The sequence below is a fragment of the Salmo salar genome, chromosome 03 (assembly GCF_965601325.2).
Source record: "Salmo salar chromosome 03, fSalSal1, whole genome shotgun sequence".
NCBI lineage: Eukaryota > Metazoa > Chordata > Actinopteri > Salmoniformes > Salmonidae > Salmo > Salmo salar.
In genome coordinates this window covers 60,272,926-60,298,022 of record NC_138293.1, presented here as the reverse complement: position 1 = coordinate 60,298,022, position 25,097 = coordinate 60,272,926, and the positions used below count along the sequence as shown (strand labels likewise).

Below are 25,097 nucleotides of genomic sequence, written 5' to 3'. Positions count from 1 at the left end.
GGCTTGTGTGCTACAGTGGGATGGATCCAAAGGTCTGTATCTACCGTCGCCTGTAAGTAAGTAGATTGTAATTAATAGGGGCCATTGTTCTTCCTTATAAGGTCAGGGTAAACTCCTAGCCATATTTATAGGGGAAGGCCCCACAATAGTTACAGTGCGAGTTAGGAGGCTATAGGAGAAACCAAGGCCATTCAAATCAACCTATTACACTAATTAACAGTGATTGTGCAATAAAGGCTTTGACTAAACCAAGAGGTGCGACACAGCAACATCCAGCTGCAATGCCTTTCACAGCCCCAGAATACCAGAAACGCTAGCAGACTGGTGCTAAAAGATGGTGTGTGTGTGTGTGTGTGTGTGTGTGTGTGTATATATACGTGCGTGATTGCGTGTGTATCTGGCTGGGGTGGATATGTGACTTACGGGCATTGGAGAATCTCGGTCCAGCGCTGAAGCTTCAGCACGTCTTCCACGAGCTCAGGGAACTGACTGAGTTCTTGGACTGCACACAGATATAGCTCCTGAGGCAGAGGAGACAAATGACTTTCAGAGAGCGAGTGCACTTTGTGCCTCTGTCTGTGTGTCTACCTGCACTGTGTGGGCAGTTGCAGTTTGTCACAAGAAGTGCTGCTAGACAGAGAGAAAGAAAGCCAGACAGAACACGAGAGAGAGAGAGAGAGATAGGTAGACGACAGTGGAGACAGAACGGAGCAGTGTTAGAGGCCAAGGGGGTCTGTGTGAAGGAAACCGACAGAGATGTGTTTTTAATGTGAATATAGACGGAAAGATCGAAGAGGCCAAAAGCCTCATTTCCCAAGGTGTGTTCAGCTGAGTCATTTCCGTCACCATGACAACCTGGGCGGCCCTAACAGGCGGCTGCCAGAATCAACACTCCACACACAGCTCCCACCCAGAGAGAACGCCACAGCACACTGCCTTGATGCCAGGCCGCTTGGATGGAAGAGCAGGTGTGTGTGCGTGCGCTTGTAAAGTGTGTGTTTAACACTGCCGAGTTGTTAGATCTCACGCCATCGTCCTGCTGGATGGCTGTTTGTGTGCGCGTGCGTGGTGTATCTGTGTGTATGTGCACGTGCATGCGTGTGTGTGTATGTATTCCAAGAGTGTGTGCTGGACCAGTACCTTGGGGAAGCTGTTGGACCTCTCACCCTCTTCCTGCAGCAGTTCTCTGTATGTGTCCAGGTAGCGGAAGGCAACACTCAGCACAGCCTGCTTCCTCTCTGCCCCGTCCCAGCTGGGCCAGCCCTCCCCTGCCTTCCCCTTGACACCAAATCTGAACCCAGAGTCAAGGGAAACAAACGCTACAGAGACAGAGAATATCTACTGATGGCTGTCATTAGGAGATTGATATTGAAGTTGGGGAAGATATGGAATCATTTGGAGTAAGCTATTTTCTAGTACTTGTTTACTATCCACACCAAAATGATTTATATGTCATACTAGCAAAGGACACACACACACACACTTTGTAATTCTATCAGAGTTGCACAACATCGGTTACGAATACATTCACGCACACACCACACTGACAGACAGAAGGCACACATTAAATTACCACTCACACAAGCACATGCAGACGCTCAAAAACACCCTGTAGAACCTCTAATAAAAACTCACTGAAACACACAGCTGTAGAACCATGGTCACCTGACACACAGATGGAAAAACACAGTATTTCAGTGCGGTGTTCAGAGTCAAACAAGCAACTCGTAATTACAGCTTAGCCAGAGCAGAGAGCTGTGTGGCGAAGGCTCAGACACACCCATCCATTGCCGCCCCCCACACACACACACTCTCTCTCTCTCTCCTTTTCCCTCCAGCTCCCAGTCACAGCAGGAGGAGAAGAGAGCATCTTAGCAAATAGAGCAGTAAAGAGTTTGAAGAGCTCTGCACGGTGCAGCACCAGAATTAGTGTGATATTGGGATATTTTTCCATCCTGTGACTTGATGGTATACCATCACAGGTCTATGTTGGACTCGCCACCAAAGAGGAGTCATACGGGCACACGCATGCAGACACGCATGGGGAAACCTGACATCCTATCCTAAATATAAGAAGGGACTACCCACCGGACTCCACGGCTAAACTGAAGGGGACTATCCCTGACACCCTCCCCTATTTCAGACCACAATCCAAGTCCACCACAGGCCTGTGACCTACAAAACTCACACGCTGAACAGTATTTACCAATGCCTTGGATGACATTCCAGATCTAGTCATTCTATATCTATGATCCCCTGTTCACCTGCTTCTCCCAGCTCCAGAAACCGCAACCTAACCCTAAGGCCAGCTGCTGGGTTTATATTGCACTGCAGTATCTTATTCTCTCGGTTTTGTTCTATTAGGTTAAGTTCTATTGCTGGTGTGGGAGTTTGGCCCCAGCCTCCACAGTGGCTTGGAGTCCCTCCAAAGCTCCTCAACATAGCCGGGGTTCTGGGCTTTGATCGCTCAGCCACTACAAGTGTAGTGTATGTGTGTGTGTGTGTGTGTGTGCGCACGTGCATGCCTTTTGAGTGTGTGCGAAGGGTTTGGGATGAGTTACTCAGGGAGAGTGACGTAAAGGGAGGGTTTGGGATGAGTTACTCAGGGAGAGTGACGTAAAGGGAGGGTTTGGGATGAGTTACTCAGGGAGAGTGACGTAAAGGGAGGGTTTGGGATGAGTTACTCAGGGAGAGTGACGTAAAGGGAGGGTTTGGGATGAGTTACTCAGGGAGAGTGACGTAAAGGGTTTGGGATGAGTTACTCAGGGAGAGTGACGTAAAGGGTTTGGGATGAGTTACTCAGGGAGAGTGACGTAAAGGGTTTGGGATGAGTTACTCAGGGAGAGTGACGTAAAGGGAGGAATTCTCAGTGTTCCTAATGGAAGGGGAGGCAGCATTTGTTTTCATTTCCAGAAGGAAGCCAAACGTGTTTCCACAACAAAAGATCTGATTAGGGCCAGCGAGACTGAGGGAGAGGTGTGGATGGAGAGAGGGAGAAGAGAAAAAGAATAGGTGGGAGAGAAAGACAGCGGGAGGGAGGAGGAGAGGGGAAAGGGTTAAGAGGTACAATGGAGAACAGGCTGGATCATTGATCATGTGTAAGAACACCCCTCACACACACACCCCTCACACACACACACACACACTGGGGCGTCCCACTAGGGCCCAGACAAGCTGCATTAATGGCAGCGAGGCATGCGGACGGTCTTTCCCAGAATGCCTTTGTGTTGCAGTCTCCGTCGAGAGTCCCATTGTCGTCTGGAGGGCCGCTCGGGCCTCTAAAACACACACAGTGAGGGGATGTGAGGGAATCAGTGAGGAAATGTAGGTCAGACACACTGAACGGGGGTTCTGGGAGAAAAGGAGGGTGTAGTGTCCATCCACACTCTGACAAACATAGACCACTATCCCTTACACACAGACATGCACCGACAGACTCACAAATGCACACAGACACACATACTATCTGGTGGAATACATACTGTCTCATCACTAAAGATGAATGTCTTTACCTACACCCTTCAAAAAAGCAAGCGATCATAATGGGGGGGAAAGGGAAGATTCTAAAGCCAGAGATAGGCAGGATAATATCATTGCTCTAAATATGTTAATTGTAGATAGGCAGAAGCCTCATATCATATCATGGTCCACTGTAATGTAATAATATGGGAAACGGAGTTAGCCACTAGGCAGACGTTAAGTAGCAGTGTGGCTCATTGCCAGTGAATGCACTACTACTGCGACCCAAATTCCCAGCTCTGCGTCAGGGAATGTTGCTCAACTTTACTGAACCCCCTGTGGTGGTGCCAAAACAGAAACACTGTTCCTTGGCTTGGTGCAGACGGGAGCCAGAGGAGTTGTTGTTACCAAGGAGTTTTCGGTTCTTAAGCCTTTGGTCGAGTGCTCCTGCCAAGTTACGAGCAACAGCACTGGATAATCTTACTCAAATTGAGCGTCAGCCTGACTGAGTAGCCTAATATGGCTTTGATACTGTAGAAAATATAATTATTCATAAAGATTTTTTTTATTTGTTATTATTATTAGTTTATTTTAAATCGGCTAATTTGCAAGAGCTTTTACTTGAACACTGTGTGCATGTTCCATAAAAAATAGCCCTTGCTTTTAACATAGCGAACATCATATGCTAGACTACTTAACATGTTGCTTCAAAAGAGAAAGAGAACCTTTTCTAAAGCAAAAAAAAAAAAACATTGTCCATGTTCAAATTCGGTGTCAAGGCTAGTTCAGTGCCATTGTTTATATTAGCCTAGCGAAGTAGCGGCGTTGAACATAACAGCATTATCTTGGCGCTAACGAGCACTCGGACAGGAAACCAGAAGTGGGCCACCCTCGCCTTGCACAGCGGATGGGAGTGCTCGGACCCAGTCTCCCTGCATCCCAATTCTTCCTGGGGATGTCTGGGAAGGGTGTGTAGGTGTGTGTGTGTTTACACATTGGGGCTCCCAGGTCAGGCTAGGCCAGGAAGGAAAGGGAAGGTAAAGGATACTGCTGGAGTAGGACCTGCTGGAACCTGTCTGAGGCCAGGAAGATGGGGTGTGTCAACATGAAGTCATCCAGGAGGGTTTCTGTGGAAACGAGAGAGAAAGAGAGAGGTAGGGAGGGAGAAAGGATAGAGAATGGAGGAAAGGGAGAGGGAGCAGAAAATAGGGAGGAAAGAGAGTAAGACAAAGGGATTATGAAGAGGGGATATTGGGAGATAGGAGAGGAAGAGAGAGCGGGAGAGAGAGAGAGAGAAAAGCATGTTAATTATGCATGGCTGTGCTTCTACAACCAGTGCAGCTGTAGCTCCACTGTACTTGTTTAACCGGTCATGCCCCAAAAGCTCAAATTTGATTATTGTGTCAGATAGAGATAAAAACGGGTGTCTGAAATCCCTTAACGTCACCTTTGTCTGCTGTTAAATCCCTGGCCCTGGCGCAGCGGAGGGGCTTCTGCTACTGGGCTAAGATAAATCCTGTCTCAGTGAAACCGCCACCTGGTCCTCTGTGCTCCAATTCAGTCTCCAGTCTCCAGCTCTACACACCAGAGGGGAGGCAATGTGGTGGCCTCTATTTATAAACCCTGACGGAGTCTCGGACCGGCTGGACTGCGGTTAAATCGCCCCAATCCCACTAAATCAGATGAGATTTCAATGACTCGTGCTATGTTGTTAATATTATTTCAAATGACAACAAACGAGGCGGACGAAATTGGAAAGCGTAGGCCTATTTCCTCTCTGGTTAGGGGAAGTTGTTATTCTGGAAAAGCAGTAGACGGAGGGCGGAGGGATCGTTCCCGGTGACAGGATATACTTTCCCTAGTTTACTGCTGGTGTTATGGGGATAAGCAGGCTCGTGGATACTTAACCTCACAGGGTCAGACATACGAGTTAAAGAGTGTTGTATTTTACAGACAGATATTAACACACTGACCATCAACAAGACACCACGCGCACACTAGGGGTGTGAGGATGTTGACAGTGTAGGCCTGCAGACGTGTCTGTTCAGGATATGTAAAAAAAAAGAAAAAAAAAGAAACGAAGGTTTTGATGAAAATGACTAGAAGCTGCGACACAAAAAGGGGCGCCACACATTCCATTACCCAGAGTGCATCATTAAGAGAGCACTCACTAGCCGTGCTAATCAAACTGCCCCCATGCTCGATCCCAGACTGAGACCGTCACAAACGGAGCCCACTGACCTCTGAGGGGGTGTGTGTGTGTGTGTGTGTGTGTGTGTGTCTGACAGAATTTGACACATGTTGGAGCGGGGCTGGGACAGTGGAATGGCAATACCTGCTTTGAATTCATAACGCGTAGAAAGCATGGAGGTGTTGCTGTTCGATCACTACTAGATTAAGACCTGTTCAGACCGCTCTTTCTCCTGGCTATTCTAACTAGATTTCAACAGGAAAGAAAGACAAATACTGTGTGACATTGGATATAGCGAAAACTACAGAACCAATTCTCTGCATGTGATTTTATTGCTTGATTGGAATAGAGGCTTCTGATCCACTCACTTCCTGAAGTATCCACTACATATGGTAATTAGGCGCTTCCAATGAATGACATATTTGTCAGTGTCCATGTGTGGATGACATTTAAATATGTGTGCTTGTGTGGTATTGTGCGTGTTCGACTGTGCATGCCAGTTTGTGGGCTAATGTGTGTGTTCAAACATGCTAGTTTGTGGGCTAATGTGTGTATCTGTAGTCCTTGCATGCTGCAGCGAGTGAGTCCACGCATCGTCGACCTCTTGGCAGTACTGGTTTCCCCACAGTTGCCTGGGAGATGCCACGTTGAGTGGCTGCAGTGAGACAGCCCGGAGAGGGAGCGAGAGAGAGAGAGAGAGAGAGAGAGAGAGTGGAAGAGCGGCAAAAGATGAGCAGAGGAAGCAAACGGAACGATAAAAAAAGAAAGAGTATGAAAGTCAGAAGACAGGCAAAGCAAAGAGAGAGAGAGAGGAGAGGAAAGAGAAAGCGAGAGCGCGCGAACGTGGGTGGCGGGTGAGAAACAAATGGGATGCAAAGGAGAGAGAACCAGAGGAAAGAGAGGAGAGTGCATGAGAAAAAGAGAATAAGAGAAAGAAGTGAGTGAGTGGGTGAGGAAGAGTGGTGAAGGGACGCGGGTCTCAATCACCTTCCCCATCACTATTCCCCTGGAGCTCTGTGTGTGACCACAGGAAAATAGCACATCCTTTCAACTCTACCTGCAAAGGAACAGCAGGGCGCTACAGAGCTAGCTATGAAGTGCAGCATGGCAGAGGAGACCATAGAAACTAATAGCATAGAGAGGACACATTCCCTGTTTGTTTCATGTGTAGCTTACATGCTAAAGTCTCATAGTAAGAGGCCAGCATAGATCTGAGAGAAGTCATCATGTTTGACTCATCCAATACGGCTGCCGGGCTCTCGGGCAGGTTGCCACTGTGTTTCATTGGTGACGTCTGTTCAGGTCATTCACCTTCTAGACGAGGGGGAAGACCCATTGTGACAGGCTCTTGGATCCACACAGTGGTAACAGAGAGAGATGGCCACTGATAATCTCCCTGCTCCTCTGTCAAACTAATACAGTGTCCAACCTCCACGACAAAGAGAGAAAAATAGCATGTGCCGGAGATGGATCGGTGCACGTAACAGGGTGGAGAGACATTTTCCCCACTCTCCCTCTCTCCAGAGCCTGTTCTCTCGCCTTCTCTCCTCCCGCCACGTATTATGCTGGAGCTTAAAGTGCAGAAAATCTCTGGCTCAGATTAGAAGTGAGCACACTGCTCCGCATGACAGGAGTGGGAGAGAGGAGCGCAAATCCAACTCCCACATAAACACAGAGACAAAACACATACGCCCAGAATCTCAAAACATGTGCACCCCCACGCACACGTACACATAAACGTGCGTGCACATTCATACAGAGGTAGATTATCCCAAATGGACACTACACATACAGGCACGTCCACAAACTCAACTAATTTACAGACTCTCTCATTCAAACACTTGTGCATGAATATAATTATTATAGTTTTTTTAAACACTCCCTCCCTGCAATGCCCCTGATCTCAGGGTAAAAGCACTACTACCCACCTCCCACAGTCTGTGCCTCAATCCAAACGGCAAGAGGGCTGTGGTGGTGGTGAAGTGGGCAGAGCATACAGCCTTGAAGTACACCCTGTCCTTCATCCCCCTTTCTCTCTGGCCCTGCAGGAAGCATAAAGGCTGGGAGGGGAGGAGTGCACACTCCCTTCAGGGGTGGAAAATGGCAGGATGGAGAGACGGAAGGAGGTTGTGGTTCAAGTCCCAGCTGTGGACCACCTTATACCAGGGTGGAAGGGGTTTAGCCTCATAACAACACAAGGTCTGGAGAACGTTCATAAAGCAGCAGCTGTACATGTGGTTTGGATCTGAACCAGTGGGACTGATTCAAAAACAAGACATTTACTCCTGAGGTGCTGACCTGTAGCACCCTCTACAACCACTGTGACCCTGCTGGTCATCTTGATGAACAATCTGTCCTTAATGGCCACGTACTCTTATAACCTCCACCCAGCACAGCCATTAGAGGACTGGCCACCCCTCAGAGCCTAGTTCCTCACTAGGTTTCTTCCTATGTTCCGGCCGTTCTAGAGAGTCTTTCCTAGCCACCGTGCTTCTACACCTGCATTGCTTGCTGTTTGGGGTTTTAGGCTGGGTTTCTGTACAACACTTAGTGACATCTGCTGATGTAAAAAGGGCTTTATAAATAAATTTGATATTGGAGAGACAGAAAGGCAGATTTCAGCCCATCCCTAGCTACCAGCCGAACTAGTCTGGTATGCAGTTATATAAACTGGGATATGCATCCCGTTTCTATGGTGACCTTATCTCTTTGACTGTACTCTACCTTACTATGCGCATACAAAAACACACGCCCTCTCAGCTCTCTCTTAAGTGTTTGGGTTTCAGCATGAAGCAGTCAGATGGAGAGGTAGAGAGTGTGTGTGTGGGCGAGTGTGTGTACTCTGCATCGGCCTGTGGGCGCTTGTTCCACTAATCTGGTGCATCTTCCCCATGCCAATTCCCATTCTCCACCTCCAAACACACAGCCGTTGAGATGCAAATTAACATCAGGGCAAATATAAAAACACATACGCAATCCTGTGTCGATACGGCAGTGGAAAAAGTCACACACAGATATGTATGGACAATCTGGATTTAATAAGTAACCCTAAACCAAAATGGTGACAAACACAGACATGCAGCAGTGGTTCCCTGCTGTTCATAGTAACCTAATTCAAACTGCACCCAGTAGCTACTCTGCGGCATCCCCTCCCCAACCGCAACCTTCCATTTTGGGCAGTGGAGAGACTTGTCTGGCCACTCGCTCCAGTGAGCTTGCAGCAAGGCTCAAATATGCACCCAAGGCCATCCAAGTTGAGGCAATGCCTTTGCCAGTCACATACTTGAAGGTTGTGTTTTTTTTTCACTGTTGTTTTTATTTCTTTACTTACCTATTGTTCACCTAATACCTTTTTTGTTGTTGAAATTGCACTGTTGATTAGAGCCTGTAAGTAAGCGTTTCACTGTAAGGTCTACACCTGTTGTATTCGGCGCACGTGACAAATCAACTTTGATTTGACTTTCCCACCACTGTGGTTAATGCTACAGGACACATTCATACAGTACCAGTCAAAAGTTTGGACATACTCATTCCAGTGTTTTAAAAAAAAAATTTAAGTAGAATAATAGTGAAGACATCAAAACTATGAAATAACACATATGGAATCATGTAGTAAACAAACAAAAAAAGTGTAATCAAAATATATTTTATATTTGACATTCTTCAAAGTAGTCATCCTTTGCCTTGACAGCTTTGAACACTTTTGGCATTCTCTCAACCAGCTTCATGAGGTAGTCACCTGGAATGCATTTCAATTAACAGGTGTGCTTTGTTGAAAGTTAATTTGTGCAATTTCTTTCTTTCTTAATGCGTTTGCGCCAATCAAACAAACAGTTGTGTTGTGACAAGGTAAGGGTGGTATACAGAAGATGGTATTTTACCAAATAGGGCTAAGTCCATATTATGGCAAGAACAGCTCAAATAAGCAAAGAGAAACAACACTCCATTCTTATTTTAAGACATGAAGGTCAGTCAATTATGAAAATTATGAACTTTTAAAGTTTCTTCAAGTGCAGTCACAAAATCCATCAAGCGCTATGATGGAACTGGCTCTCATGAGGACTGCCACAGGAAAGGAAGACCCATAGTTACTTCTGCTGCAGAGGATAAGTTCAATAGCGTTACCAGCCTCAGAAATTGCAGCCCAAATAAATGCTTCACAGAGTTCAAGTAACAGACACACCTCAACATCAACATTTCAGAGGAGACTGCGTGAATCAGGCATGGCTACCACAGTATTCTGCAGTGATACGCCATCCTATCTGGTTTGCGCTTAGTGGGACTATCATTTGTTTTTCAACAGGACAATGACCCAACACACCTCCAGGCTGTGTAAGAGCTATTTTACAAAGGAGAGTGATGGAGTGCTGCATCAGATGACCTGACCTCCACAATCACCCGACCTCAACCCAAATGAGATGGTTTGGGATGAGTCGGACCGCAGAGGGAAGGAAAAGCAGCCAACAAGTGCTCAGCATATGTGGGAACTCCTTCAAGACTGTTGGAAAAGCATTCCTCATGAAGCTGGTTGAGAGAATGCCAAGAGTGTGCAAAGCTGTCATCAAGGCAAAGGGTGGCTACTTTGAAGAATCTCAACTATATTTTGACTTGTTTACTACATGATTCCAAATATGTTATTTCATAGTTTTGTCTTCACTATTATTCTACAATGTAGAAAATAGTACAAATAAAGAAAAACCCTGGAATGAGTAGGTGTCCAAACTTGACTGGTAATGTGTGTGTATATATATATATATATATATATATATCTCTATCTCTATATAGATATAGATATAAAATAAGTGCACATGTACAAACACACATGGATGCCACGGGAAACACCCTTAAATCAATAGACTACACCAACAAAGAAAAAGGCTAGATGTTTTTCCTCAGTTTTAGTCTTTGCCCTTCAATGCAGCTGCTGTGACCTTTTGGCTGCTTTCACACATTTAACCATGTTGGAACTGAAGGTTGGGATTGATGGGTCTCTGTTTGAGCCTTTCTAACAGCAGAACACCGGAGGAGATGGCGACTGCAAACATATGCCTTTCACCCTTCCTCAATTTCTCCAACCGCACAATGCTTTTGTTGGAAAGTTTGAACTACTAACATTTTGCTCTACACACTGTGTGGTCAGAGCATACTCTCAGCTAATCCAGATAGCAGATGTTCTGAAAGAGCTGCATAACCTGGACACATACAAATCAGCTGGGATAGACAATCTGGACCCTCTCTAAAATTATCCGCCGCCATTGTTGCCACCCCTATTACCAGTCTGTTCAACTTCTCTTTCGTATCGTCCGAGATCCTTAAAGATTGGAAATCTCCCGCGGTCATCCCCCTCTTCAAAGGGGGTGACACTCTAGACCCAAACTGTTAAAGACCTATATCCATCCTACCCTGCCTCTCTAAAGTCTTCGAAAGCCAAGTTAACAAACAGATCACTGATCATTTCGAATCCCACCGTACCTTTTCCGCTGTGCAATCCGGTTTCCGAGCTGGCTACGGGTGCACCTCAGCCACGCTCAAGGTACTAAACGATATCCTAACTGCCATCGATAAAAGACTGTACTGTGCAGCCATCTTAATCGACCTGGCCAAGGCTTTCAACTCTGTCAATCACTGTATTCTTATCGGCAGACTCAACAGCCTTGAATTCTCAAATGACTGCCTCGCCTGGTTCACAAACTACTTCTCAGATAGAGTTCAGTGTGTCAAATCGGAGGGCCTGTTGTCCGGACCTCTGGCAGTCTATGGGGGTACCACAGGGTTCAATTCTCAGGCCGACTCTTTTCTCTTTATATATCAACGATGTCGCTCTTGCTGTGGGTGATTCCCTGATCCACCTCTATGCAGACGACACCATTCTGTATACATCTGGCCCTTCTTTGGACACTGTTAACAAACCTCCAAACAAGCTTCAATGCCATACAACACTCCTTCCGTGGCCTCCAACTGCTCTTAAACACTAGTAAAACTAAATGCATGCTTTTCAACCGTTCGCTGCCCACACCTGCCCGCCCGACTAGCATCACTACTATGGACGGTTCTGACTTAGAATATGTGGACAACTACAAATACCTAGGAGTCTGGCTAGACTGTAAACTCTCCTTCCAGACTCCTATTAAACATCTCCAATCCAAAATAAAATCTAGAATCGGCTTCCTATTTCGCAACAAAGCCTCCTTCACTCACGCTGTCAAACATACCCTCGTAAAAGTGACTATCCTACCGATCCTCGACTTTGGCGATGTCATTTACAAAATAGCCTCCAACACTCTACTTAGCAAACTTATCACAGTGCCATCCGTTTTGTCACCAAAGCTCCATATACCACCCACCACTGGGACCTGTATGCTCTCGTCGGCTGGCCCTCGCTACATATTCGTCGCAAGACCCACTGGCTCCAGGTCATCTATAAGTCTTTGCTAGGTAAAGCGCCACCTTATCTCAGCTCACTGGTCACCATAACAACACCCACCCGTAGCACACGCTCCAGCAGGTATCTCTCACTGGTCATCCCCAAAGCCAACACCTACTTTGGCCGCCTTTCCTTCCAGTTCTCTGCTGCCAATGACTGGAACGAATTGAAGAAAAAAAATTGCTGAAGTTGGAGACTTATATGTCCCTCACTAGCTTGAAGCATCAGCTATCTGAGCAGCTTACCGATCACTGCAGCTGTACACAGCCCATTTGTAAATAGCCCATCCAATCTACCTACCTCATCCCCATATCGTTTTTATTTACTTTTTTGCACACCAGTATTTCTACTTGCACATCATCATCATCTGCACATCTATCACTCCAGTGTTAATTTGCTAAATTGCAATTACTTCGCTAGTATGGCCTATTTCTTGCCTTACCTCCTCTGCCATTTGCACACTGTATATAGACTTTCTTTTTTTCTATTGTGTTATTGACTGTACGCTTGTTTATTCCATGTGTTGTTTGTGTCGCACTGCTTTGCCATATCTTGGCCAGGTCGCAGTTGTAAATGAGAACTTGTTCTCAACTGGCCTACCTGGTTAAATAAAGGTGAAATAAAATAAACAAAAATAAAATAAATAACAATGCACCTGCCATAGTTGCTTCATGCCTTCCCCAAACCCTCTCAGTTTATCATCATGTAGCATGTCCATCTTCCTCTGGTCCTTATGCTGGGGACCATTCTGGAGAGAGTATGCTTCTTGGCCCTGGATTGAGTGTGTGTCCCTTAAATGTAACCTGACAGTTCCCATGACAGTCAATCCTCTCTCTCTAATACAACTGTTCCCAAATCAGATTCCTAAGCCTGCCAAGTTGATTGGTCTACCATCCCCTACGATTAGGCCTGTCCCTGGGTCAGTATTCAGTGTTACAGGGGGAGGGACAGAGGAAGAAGGGTTGTTATTACTGCCGCTGGCTAGCGGCGTTTCCCCCAACGTGCCCGGGGCCATCTGTGCGCGAGCGTGTGTGCCTAATGTTGCACACCGCATGGCAGAGATAAGAACCACCGCTCCGGTCACATCAAAGGATGTCAAGTGGTGTAGCAGTTCACCAGGGTAAGTCATAGTCACAAACCGGCTGGCAAGGCTGCTGCAACCCGACTCTCACTGGATGGTCAATACGAATTAGTACCAAACTGCCAACTGAGAGAAAGAAGCCACTGCACTGATCTACTTGTCGTCACGCCACCTGGATAAGCTAGTAGATAAAGAAGTGCTGATTAGATGAGAACATCCTTATGCTATAGAAGCCAGTTAACAAGAGTATTTTGCTCAGTCTCTCTGTCCCCCTCTTCCTCCCACTGGCTGGCACACTGTCCATATAGTTTATGAAACCTCTAATCAGTCTCTCCCAAGTCTCATGTTCTCAAAACACTCATCTCCTTCCTTCCTGCATTCCCTCTGTTTCTCTTCCTCCCACTCCTCCTCCTGCTGCTTCCCTGGAAGTGCTGGTTGCCATGTGAACAGGTGCTGTGCTGGAGAGCCTCTTTTCCATGCCGGGCACACAGACATGCTCCAACCCACTCTCACACACTCTTATGCAAGCACATCAACGCACACATCCATCCAAGCGAAAAAGTACAGAAATGCAAACGCATGCATCCAAGCGCACACGCATGCAAAAAAACATACAGAGATTGAAACACATATACACTCACACACACACTAAGTAAAGGCAAGTCAATCATCCCTGGACCGCCCCATCGTGCTCTCCTCTCCACAGTGGTCAAGGTGCGTGGGCTTGAGAGGAAAGTGCAGGCATGTAGAGAGGAAGGGGAGGGTCAGCCGTCCCTCCTCTCCTTATGTAAAAGCATCCAAAAGGAGTGGGCACTACGCAGCCGCTTCTCTTTTAATCCCTCTTTCTTTCCATAAAAGAATCATCCGAATCCCTCCCACACAGCCCAATGCAATCGCATTTTCTCTCTGCACTTTGTCCCTTTTCCTCCGCTCCCTTCCGTTCCACAAGACTTTTCAGCTGCGTGGCTCAGAGTATCAGAACAACTGCCTAAGGAGTGTATCGCTGGATGTGGAATGCAAAGCAATGAGAGCATCAAGCAAAGTCAAAGTCTAGTTTAAACATCCCACTTGGCTTTGTGAATAACTGATGTGGAACTTGATACAAGACACGTTCCCTCTGCATTGCAAGTGTTTCAAAGCCAACATCAAACCCCCAAGTCCTCGTCATTCTGCAAGACAAACCAGCCATGTACTGTTCTGCACTGTAAGCAACTGCTGCAGCATCTCCAGTGCCCTGACACCCTCGTCTGTATCGACCATAGCCATTTTAACCCATTATTGTACCCATGGGTGACTGGTCTAAATCTCCACTACTTGTTTAGTTCCGTGCTTTTACATGCAATACTATAGTATACTAAGAATGTGTACTGTCCAAATACACAGGATGTGGAGTGGCAAATTCCCCTCTTTGTTATTATGATGATAGTCTATCCATCTGTTTTCATTTGGACTATTTATCAGACAATAATAGTGGGAATGGACTGTAGACGTGGGGTTTCCTAAGTTGTAACACGTATCACGAGTCAGACATGGCTTCATTAACAGACCGTTTTGCGAGACTGTACACAGCTAAAAATTGCCTAACCCTTGCCTCAACACGCCTGGTCCTAGAACCAATAGCGTGGTTGGACGAGAAATGAAACCACAAGGTAAACAGGGTTACGTAAGAGCATTGCCGTTGACCTCGAAAAGGACGGGACTTTTTAGGGGCTGTCAAAATGCTTATAATCTGTTCTTTACCTGCGGCACTGTGTCTCTCTCTCACACACACACACACACACACACGCGCAAGCAGAGGGCAGTGACTCAGAGGGTTTATGGTGTTCATCTGGAGCGCCACTCAGCCAACACTGATCTGGGACTGCTGATATGGACAGCCTGGTGCATAGTATCTCTGTGAGAGCACTGTGGTATGCAGTGGGAAAATGTTATATGGTGTGGAGTACTCAAGTGTGTCAGGTAGAGTGTCATATAGGAGTGTGTGAGACAGGGGGTCATAAGGTTGGGGAGCATGCAGTGTTCGGGTCGTAGTGGACCGTGTTGACATTGTTTCACCATAAACACATGTGCATCCAACAGACACACACACACACACACACTTCCTAATAAGAAACATTTTGACTAGAAGGCAGGATCAAGATCCAACCTAGATCCATAATCCAAAGATTAATTTCTGCTCCACATGAAAGGGTGGGCAGGTCCGCTATTGTTAACTAATCCTGGATTAGCCACGCTTTTTTTTTTTTTTTTTACATATTCTAGAACATCCCCATCCAAACAGCAGCAAACTTGGCCCTCCAAGAAACAGGTTAAACGAGAATAAACATATTTAAGCCATCTGGATTGTAGTTCACTAAGTGTTCATAACACCAACGCAGCTCGCTGGAGGGAAATAAATCAAAGAGAAAAATGAGTCAGACAAATAAAAGTCAAACAGAATAGTGACCTTTTGGAATGGACCAGATGAACTCTCATGAACCCTCTTCAGCCGTACGCCAACCAAGTTCCCTGCGTATTTGTCAAACTCAAAGCATACACAGATCAGGTTTAACATCAACCCATTTATCACTAAAATCTCCCATTTTGATTCATTCGGGAATCAGACATACATTCTGGAATTACATCTGCAGTTTCAAACATGACTATTGGCTGCTATACAGAGCCAATTCCATCTCTAGCACTACGATGCCGCTTCTCTCTTCTTATGAATGATGCAGTGGAGATAAGTCTTCTCCTGTAAAATGCTGTAGGGGGAAATTGACAGAAAAACAACAGCGCGAGAGAGGGGAATTCAAGCATGCTCAGTCAGTTTAACAGGAGCATACAGGATGACCTGGGGAGCAGGTTGGCGAGGTCAAGGGGTCATAGGACAGGAGGTACACCGGCCTTACAATGCATAATGGGGGATGGTTGCCCGCAAGCAGAATAGTTCTAAGATCATTTACAGGAGGTACATTGAACCCTTATGCACTATGTGAACCTAGGTAGAGCAGATTCCTCCTGCAACAGAGCACCAGGAACTGATATGGATTATCACTAAACAGTAGGTCTCAATATGTGTCCTCCACACAGTTCATTGCAGGTGTTCATTCTGAGACATTTCCTGATCATATTCTACTGATCTGTTCATTGTTGCCTGTAATAATGCCTGACCGGCACATCACAGTTGTACTTGATAAATCTATTGGATTTTCCAGAGAGATCTGGCAATTGTGTGACTGTGTGAAACCCGCATCACGCAACAACCAACACAACAGATAAATTGAGCAGAATTCAAGGATTGGCTGGGAGGGAAATCTGCATGTTACACAGGAAGCCTTGGCAATCTACCTTGGAAAACTCGGTTAAATCCTGACTTGTTGAAAGATAAGCAGTGGGGGGGAAAAAAACTCACAATGAGATGCATAGTAAAAATGGACACACTGGAGGCTTCACTCAAAGGTAGATATTGACAGCGGTGGTGTCATCTAATGCAGTGTATCGCTCACCAACCATCCCCCACAAGATAGGAATAAATCACATTATAACCACTAACGTACTTCACTTCAACAACTGCTTGGGAATCTTCTCTGGCACCATTCCAATAACCCATCACCAGCTCCATCACATACATATGTTTATGGTTGCTATATTACAGTGTATACAAATCTGGGCTCCGCGTTGGTTGCTTTCTAATTGTAATCCGTTACAGTTACCTGTTCAAAATTGTAATCAGTAGCCTAACTTTTGCATTACCCAAACTCAGTAACGTAATCTGACTCTGTTGAAGATTACTTTTCCCTATGGAGGCATTACATGCAAACCTCACTGGCTACATTGCGTGAGCGAGCGATGCAAAATAAAAATGTACACATACATGTTTTTCAATCATTTCACCCAACCAGCTCGCGTGCGTGAACGAGCGTCTGCGTAGCCAAGCGCTAAAGTAGAACTTGCTTCTATTTGAGACGCTCCACGCAAGGCCCACTCCAGAATAAAACAAATTGTATCGTCTGCTCTTTAGCTGCCAACAGAAACATTGTCTTTTAGGATGAGAATCATGACCTCGTTTTTAGAAATAAATAAATAAATGCACAAACTCAGCAGCCAATGTGCGAAGACTAGCGCTTTCCTCCATGGCTGATCATGAAGCAGCCAGTTTCCATATGAAAGACATGCTGCTACTGTAATCGGCAAGTGCAAATGAGCTCAATCAAAAATGTTTTTGTTTAATAAACCGAGGCTATACATTAGATTTTGGGCGACTTTCGTTTTTGGTTTAAGTGTCACAAATGTAAAGCATAAATGTGATTAATTTGGCGAGGTCTTATTTTCTGAGGGGTGAGAAACATCTGGACCTTCCATTTAAATAACAGGCTTTTATTGTTCTTAACGAGGCCAGACGTTCTTATGTAACCGTTGAATCAGATAGTATAACAAGGCAATGATGGGACGGAACCACCGCCAAATCCCTCATTCTACAGCCTGGAATAGATCACTGACTGAGTATTTGGGGTTTCTGTTATTGTTATGAGAAAAAGGAGGAAAAAAACAAAAGCTTAGTTATTTTCAATAGCCTATGTAGGCCTATAGACTAGGATATAGCCTAATCAAGGACCAAATGGTAGTTTGGGGTTCCTGGATGGGCTACATACCTTTGACAAGTGAATTTCTTGGCTAATTGGCCAAAGTGAAACGCAAGAACACCATGACTTGGTGTGAAACAGTTGAGGAATTAGTCAAACCACTGAGTGTGATGCTGTTGATTGACAAGGTCAATTTACCTGTGCAGTTGCCATATCGTTTGCCCGCCACACTGTCCAGGAGCGCCAGCGCCAGGTTGTCCGGCGTGTCCGCAGGCAGCGGGGTCCAGCTCGTGTCCAGACTCGCCTCGGAGCTTTGCTCATCACTAGACAGCGACGGGCTCCTAATGTCCGCAGTGGCCGAGGGCCAGCACGGTGCTTCCTCAGTGTCCGGGCTGAACACCTCCCTGGCCGGACCGCTCTCTGGAGAAGTTTCCCTGAAAAACGGAACCACCCGAGACAGGCTGGCTCGCCGCCGAGAAGCACCAGTGCCAGTTGCCTTCTCCCCAAAGCCACCAGCTCGAGTGAGCGCCGTTGTCTGTTTCTTCAAAAACTTTTCCAGGGGCTTCATTCCAGCCGGCATTTTGATACAATACCGCAATAAGGCTTTTTTCGATGGTGATTGATATTAACTGAATACCTCTGCAGGAACTAACGTGACTACATTATACAAGCATCCATGCGTAATTCTATTGACCGGTCTTCGTAGTAAGCTCTTGCATGGCGATAATTAACCCATTTGTCAAATCATGATTTTAAAAGGGCAGTGTAAAAATCCGATTTGTGAAGCAGCAGTCTATTGACATCGGCGACAGCGTGCTCACACACGACTGCGCGTTCTGGTTGAGTAGCTTTTATCGCAAAATATCCAAACCTGCTCCACAACAACCGCTCCCTGGCGTCTCCTCCACCTCTGCAGACGTTTCGGGCGCGTCAAGGAACAGTGTTTGTCAGTTTCAAGCAGCGGCCAAAATACACTGGATGACGAACGCAAGGTGACGAATAAACACACACTCAGCAGAGAATGAGATAAGCCGAAACAAAATATAAGGATAACAGCGGGGGTTGGTAAATAGGCGCCCCAGTAGCTTTTTAACCACCGACAAATGCGACGAGTCTCTGCCGCATGAGGTATCTCTTACTGCTGGCGTCAAAGCAATCTACTGCAGTAATATCGCCAGTGGGAATGGCCTCGGCTCCTCGGTATGTGTGGAAGCTTGTTCAGATAAGTAGCAGCCGTTTCCCTCTCCCCTTCTCCGTTTGAATGCAGTTGTTCGAGCTCTGCGTGGACAAACACACTCCCTCCCTCTCTCTTTCACTCAAACTCTTCGCGGGTGTGTGTATGTGCTGAATTTGGGACCGCTGCTATATTAACTCGCCCACTCCCTCCCTTCATCTGCAGTTACCGTCAGTGCTCCTCAGTGCTCGCTGAATGGCAGCTGCTCACTCCCACTGAAAACCAGGGCCGGCTCTAGGCATAAGCGACATAGGTGGTCGCCTAATGCCACCGGCCGCTAGGGGGCCACGACCAACAAAAAACAACTTTAATTTTTTGGGGTGTTGGGGTCTTAACTTACTATTTAGCGTTAGAATAGTAATATACACAAGGGGCAATTTCGAAATGTAGTTGTGCCTCAGCAGTCTTCCTCTAGTTATGTCAGTCACTGACAAGCACTCAATTAGCCCATGTCAGCTAACAATGTTTTGATTGATAAGTTCGTTTACGCAGCTCTCTAAACTTGTAGTAATCATGGCTGAATTACCAACCGGGCACTAAGGGTACGTTGCAAGCAGAGAAACAGGTGATACTGTATCAGTTGATAAGTCACATAGAAACTGTGATCTTGTACAATGTCGCATGGAGCAGAAATGGCATACAACGCCATGCTACATTTTTACAATAGCTACTTTACAATACCTCTATTTCTGATGATTTGTCCTAGTACTGTATAAGGACAATGTAACTGTAAGACTAACATATTTCTCAACATGCTCACAACCAGCCGTTGGATACAAAAACATTTTTTATGGTGCATGTCAAGTTAGTCAAATACTGTATGGACAATTACACTGAGTGCACAAATCATTAGGAACACCTGCTCTTTCCATGAAATAGACTGACCAGGTGAATCTGGTTGGAAGCTATGATCCCTCATTGCTGTCACCTATTAAATACACGATAACTAGTGTTGATGGATAGGAGGAGACAGGTTAAAGAAGGATTTTTTTTTTAATCATTGAGACATGGATTGTGTATGTGTGCCACTCAGAGGGTGAATGGGCAAGACAAAATATTTAAATGCCTTCGAGCGGATATGGTAGTAGGTGCCAGGCGCGCACGTCCGAGTGTGTCAAGAACTGCAACGCTGCTGCGATTTTCACGCTCAACGTTTTCTCGTGTGTATCAAGGATGGTCCACCCCCCCAAAGGAATTCCAGCCAACTTGACACAACTGTGGAAAGCATTGGAGTCAACTTGGACCAGCGTGCCTGTGGAACACTTTCGACACCATGTAGAGTCCATGCCCCGACAAATTGAGAGTGTTCTGAGGGCAAAAGGGTGGGCAACTCAATATTAGGAAGATGTTCCTAATGATTTGTATACTCAGTGTATGTTTACCATCTTCTATTTGTTCTATTCAGTGCTTCAAAAATAAGCTTTGAAATGTGTACCTTGTATTTTTTCTGTTGGATTAAATGGTTGTTAAAATAACTAAATGGAGAGGCCCATCTGTTTTGAGCCCCACCTGTTTAGCAAAAAAAAAAAAAAAACGATATATATTGTTATTTTGGCATTATGTGTCACCTATCAGTTCGCAAACAAAGTAAAAGACAAACATGGTGTCTTTTTTGCTTTGTTGAGTAAGGCAGCTCCAAAATGCAAGTGTGTCAGCCTAGCTCAGTGCTTTCTGTGGTGGTGGGGCAGCAAGCTGAAAATACATTGCGTCTGGGTTGGTAATGTTCTCTAGTTGCGCCGTGATTGGCTCTGTGTTCTGTCACTCATGGGGACATTACATTGCCGCAAAATCTACAGGGTGTGCTAGAAAATTCAAGCCCCTTGGGTGCTGCCATAGAGTTACATTAGAAGTGCCCATCCAAGAAGGCTCAAGGTCATTGGCCACAGATAAAATGTCAAATCACATATCTACTGTAGCTTTGATTGGACTGATCATGTCAACATTATACTTTCAAAATCTTAGCTAGCAAGCTAGCAGTCATCATGAATCACGTCGACAATCTACTGGCAAATTCCTTTCAATCCTTGTCATATGAAGAGAAATTACAGATAAAACGTATCGGCGCTCATTGGCCATTGGACATAAACATTACATAACAATTTGGAAATAACACATTTAACAATGAGTGGTTTGGAAGGAATCAATGACTAACTGCAATCATTGCAAAACAATCACTAGCCTGCTATTCAGTGGAGTGGATGTGTGGTCCAAATCTGGGTTTATGGGTCTCTTTTCTAAGTTTGAAAAAGATAAATATTCACATGCCATGAGCCAGAAAAGGTTGAATTCATAGGCCATGCTGTCAATTCAGCATGACTTCTGCCGTGTTCAAGACAACTGGGAACTCAAAAAAAATGAGCTCTGACTTGGAAAATACATTTTGAATGGTCCTCTAACTCGGAATTCCAACTCGGGAACTCTGGCCTCTTTTTAGAGCTCTGACCTGAAGATCACAGACATCATGATTCAACCTTGTTTTTTTTCCTAGTTCCCAGTTGTCTTGAAAGCACCATAAATCCTGAGAATGCCAGACTTTGATGATAACATTTTCCCACGAAGGACCGCTGCCCACCTTCCTGTTCAAGTGAGCACATCACAACAAGGTGAGTCCAAAAATGTATTGTATGCTGCTGCATAAATGATGTAATAGGCCAGGGAGATAAATATACTGTAGCTAAGAAAGTAAGACTAAGTGTATGTTGTGTAGTAAGCTGTTAGTAGCACATGTGCCTCACCCTAATAATTGGGTCCCTTTCCCCCTCATAACTTAGCCTACTGTTTTGACTTGGTGGTGCACATGTAGCCTATAGCCTGTTTTAGAGAAATGTAATCATTGAATATTGTAAGAGCTTTCATTGTCTGCTTATATGCCCCCTTTATTTATCCTATGGTTAGAATACTGAAAGAACGGCCCATGTTGTGAATTCTGTCGTTGTACATTTTAAAAGCGCTGAACAAATAGTTATATTGACAACGTCTGTCCTAGCTCGCTCGTTAATGTCTTAATCGAAATGACGGATTACCTCTTATCCACTCGTCGTTCCCTTATGCCATAGTTTGTACAGTGAGGGAAAAAAGTATTTGATCCCCTGCTGATTTTGTACGTTTGCCCACTGACAAAGAAATGATCAGTCTATAATTTCAATGGTAGGTTTATTTGAACAGTGAGAGACAGAATAACAACAACAAAAAATTGTGAAAAACGCATGTCAAAAATGTTATAAATTGATTTGCATTTTAATGAGGGAAATAAGTATTTGACCCCTCTGCAAAACATGACTTAGTACTTGGTGGCAAAACCCTTGTTGGCAATCACAGAGGTCAGATGTTTCTTGTAGTTGGCCATCAGGTTTGCACACATCTCAGGAGGGATTTTGTCCCACTCCTCTTTGCAGATCTTCTCCAAGTCATTAAGGTTTCGAGGCTGACGTTTGGCAACTCGAACCTTCAGCTCCCTCCACAGATTTTCTATGTGATTAAGGTCTGGAGACTGGCTAGGCCACTCCAGGACCTTAATGTGCTTCTTCTTGAGCCACTCCTTTGTTGCCTTGGCCGTGTGTTTTGGGTCATTGTCATGCTGGAATACCCATCCATGACCCATTTTCAATGCCCTAGCTGAGGGAAGGAGGTTCTCACCCAAGATTTGACGGTACATGACCCCGTCCATCGTCCCTTTGATGCGGTGAAGTTGTCCTGTCCCCTTAGCAGAAAAACACCCCCAAAGCATAATGTTTCCACCTCCATGTTTGACGGTGGGGATGGTGCTCTTGGGGTCATAGGCAGCATTCCTCCTCCTCCAAACACGGCGAGTTGAGTTGATGCCAAAGAGCTCCATTTTGGTGTCATCTGACCACAACACTTTCACCCAGTTGTCCTCTGAATCATTCAGATGTTCATTGGCAAACTTCAGACGGGCATGTATATATGCTTTCTTGAGCAGGGGGACCTTGCGGGCACTGCAGGATTTCAGTCCTTCACGGCGTAGTGTGTTACCAATTGTTTTCTTGGTGACTATGGTCCCAGCTGCCTTGAGATCATTGACAAGATCCTCCCGTGTAGTTCTGGGCTGATTCCTCACCATTCTCATGATCATTGCAACTCCACGAGGTGAGATCTTGCATGGAGCCCCAGGCCGAGGGAGATTAACAGTTCTTTTGTGTTTCTTCCATTTGCGAATAATCGCACCAACTGTTGTCACCTTCTCACCAAGCTGCTTGGCGATGGTCTTGTAGGTCTACAATCTTGTCCCTGACATCCTTGGAGAGCTCTTTGGTCTTGGCCATGGTGGAGAGTTTGGAATCTGATTGATTGATTGCTTCTGTGGACAGGTGTCTTTTATACAGGTAACAAGCTGAGATTAGGAGCACTCCCTTTGTTACCTGTATAAAAGACACCTGGGAGCCAGAAATCTTTCTGATTGAGAGGGGGTCAAATACTTATTTCCCTCATTAAAATGCAAATCAATTTATAACATATTTCACATGCGTTTTTCTGGATTTTTTTGTTGTTATTCTGTCTCTCACTGTTCAAATAAACCTACCATTGAAATTATAGACTGATCATTTCTTTGTCAGTGGGCAAACGTACAAAATCAGCAGGGGATCAAATACTTTTTTCCCCTCACTGTACATCTCAATTTTTAGTAGAAACCACATTTGTTTAAGCAAGTCAGCCATATCAGCTATGTTTTTAACAGTTTGTGGGCATCGTTTGTCATCGTTATAGTGCAATTAATGTATTGTTTAGTGTTGTGTTGTGGGTTTTCTGGCATGCATCTAAAACATTTCTGGGGAGTTTGCCCCACCAAGATTTAACTTGCTAAAATCTCCACTGGATGTATTGGTCACTACACTAAATGTTCTGATGGTATTTTACTGACAACTTTGATTTCATGAACGATGTGTGAAACCCCAATGAATACTCAATCAAAGGTTCGGAACATAAGATAGGGTTTAGAGTTTCTACTTAGTTTTGAAAATTCACCACATACTTGTGAAAAAAGCACCAAAAATATTTGAAAAAACAAACATGCCAAAATGTGTAGAATTGAATGAAATTAGCTTTAAAACTGAAAAACTTTCTCCACCCATGGCAAAATGTGTAGATATACAGTAAATTATTTCTCTCTGCCGTCAAAAGGGGCACCACTAAAATGTTTTGCCCAGGAGGTGAGGGGGGCTTTCAAACCAAATCCTGCCTAGGGTCCTCAAAAGGCTAGAGCCCTGCTGAAAACACACGTGTGTGGCAGGTTAACCCTTTATACACACCGGTCAAGAACAAGACAGTTCTATAAGTCAGTTGCAGAACAAGACAGTTCTATAAGTCAGTTGCAGAACAAGACAGTTCTATAAGTCAGTTGTAGAACAAGACAGTTATATATGTCAGTTGTGGTGTCGTCTTGCTCTATCTCCTATTTTGTTGTGGATGTGCCTATTTGGTCAAATGGCCCATGGCCCATTGTTAATTGTGGGTGGATGGGTGCTGTCTATATGGACAGGTGGCAGTCATAACCTGTGACAATAACAGAATAACACATGGTTCCACGGCAGGCACCTAATATAATGGACCGCGGATTAGTGGGTTGTTATTTTTCACCTCAGTGAGGTATAATGGACATGGTAACAAATATGCTGTTATGTTAAAGAATTGAATAAATTCATATTGCAAGGGCTGAGGCATCAAAGAAAGAGCATAGCCTAACAGACTGTTTGTGAAGAAGTCAGGGGTTGGATGGAAGCCAATTAATCAATTATTAAAATCACCATTCACTTATTAGATTTAGTAGTTCATTAGATAAATAACTCAGGGATTGATTAATTATTCATCTAAGCGCAATTTATTTGACCTTATTTCAGAGAAAGCCTTTCTTAGTTAAGTTTCATTCAAATGTAATTTGCTCTGTTTAAACCGACTACGGCCATTTGAATAGTAGTAAAAGCAGATATTGATTCTACTAGAACACAGGACTGCTAAAAGATTGGAAAATAAAGGTCAGTGGTAGTATGCCTGTGTAGTAGTGTCATTGATTACTACTGGTGTTGCGTGCGACTTCATTACTCCAGTACTTGTGGCTTGTGATTGAAAATCATTCAGGAAGTATTTTTGGAATCACCAATTGAGTGATATTGATTGTGGTAGCCTAT

General features: G+C 45.0%; 1 protein-coding gene across 3 annotated transcripts in view; it reads right to left on the bottom strand.

Moving 5' to 3' along the window:
* The window catches only part of LOC106600822 (rap guanine nucleotide exchange factor-like 1), a 31,030-nt gene extending 11,868 nt beyond the window's left edge, over nucleotides 1-19,162 (bottom strand). For 2 of the 3 annotated variants that reach the window (XM_014192521.3, XM_014192522.3), the window contains exons 1-4: nucleotides 17,919-19,162; nucleotides 4,508-4,586; nucleotides 1,141-1,291; nucleotides 424-521 (exon numbers count right to left, since the gene is read on the bottom strand). In XM_014192521.3, the coding sequence (XP_014047996.1) occupies nucleotides 424-521; nucleotides 1,141-1,291; nucleotides 4,508-4,586; nucleotides 17,919-18,300 (710 nt within the window). In that variant the 5' untranslated portion in view covers nucleotides 18,301-19,162. Of the gene's footprint in view, nucleotides 1-423; nucleotides 522-1,140; nucleotides 1,292-4,507; nucleotides 4,587-4,906; nucleotides 6,356-17,918 lie in introns of those variants that run through there. The other variant, XM_014192523.3, reaches the window with a different exon arrangement.
* Nucleotides 19,163-25,097: the final 5,935 nt, after the last annotated feature.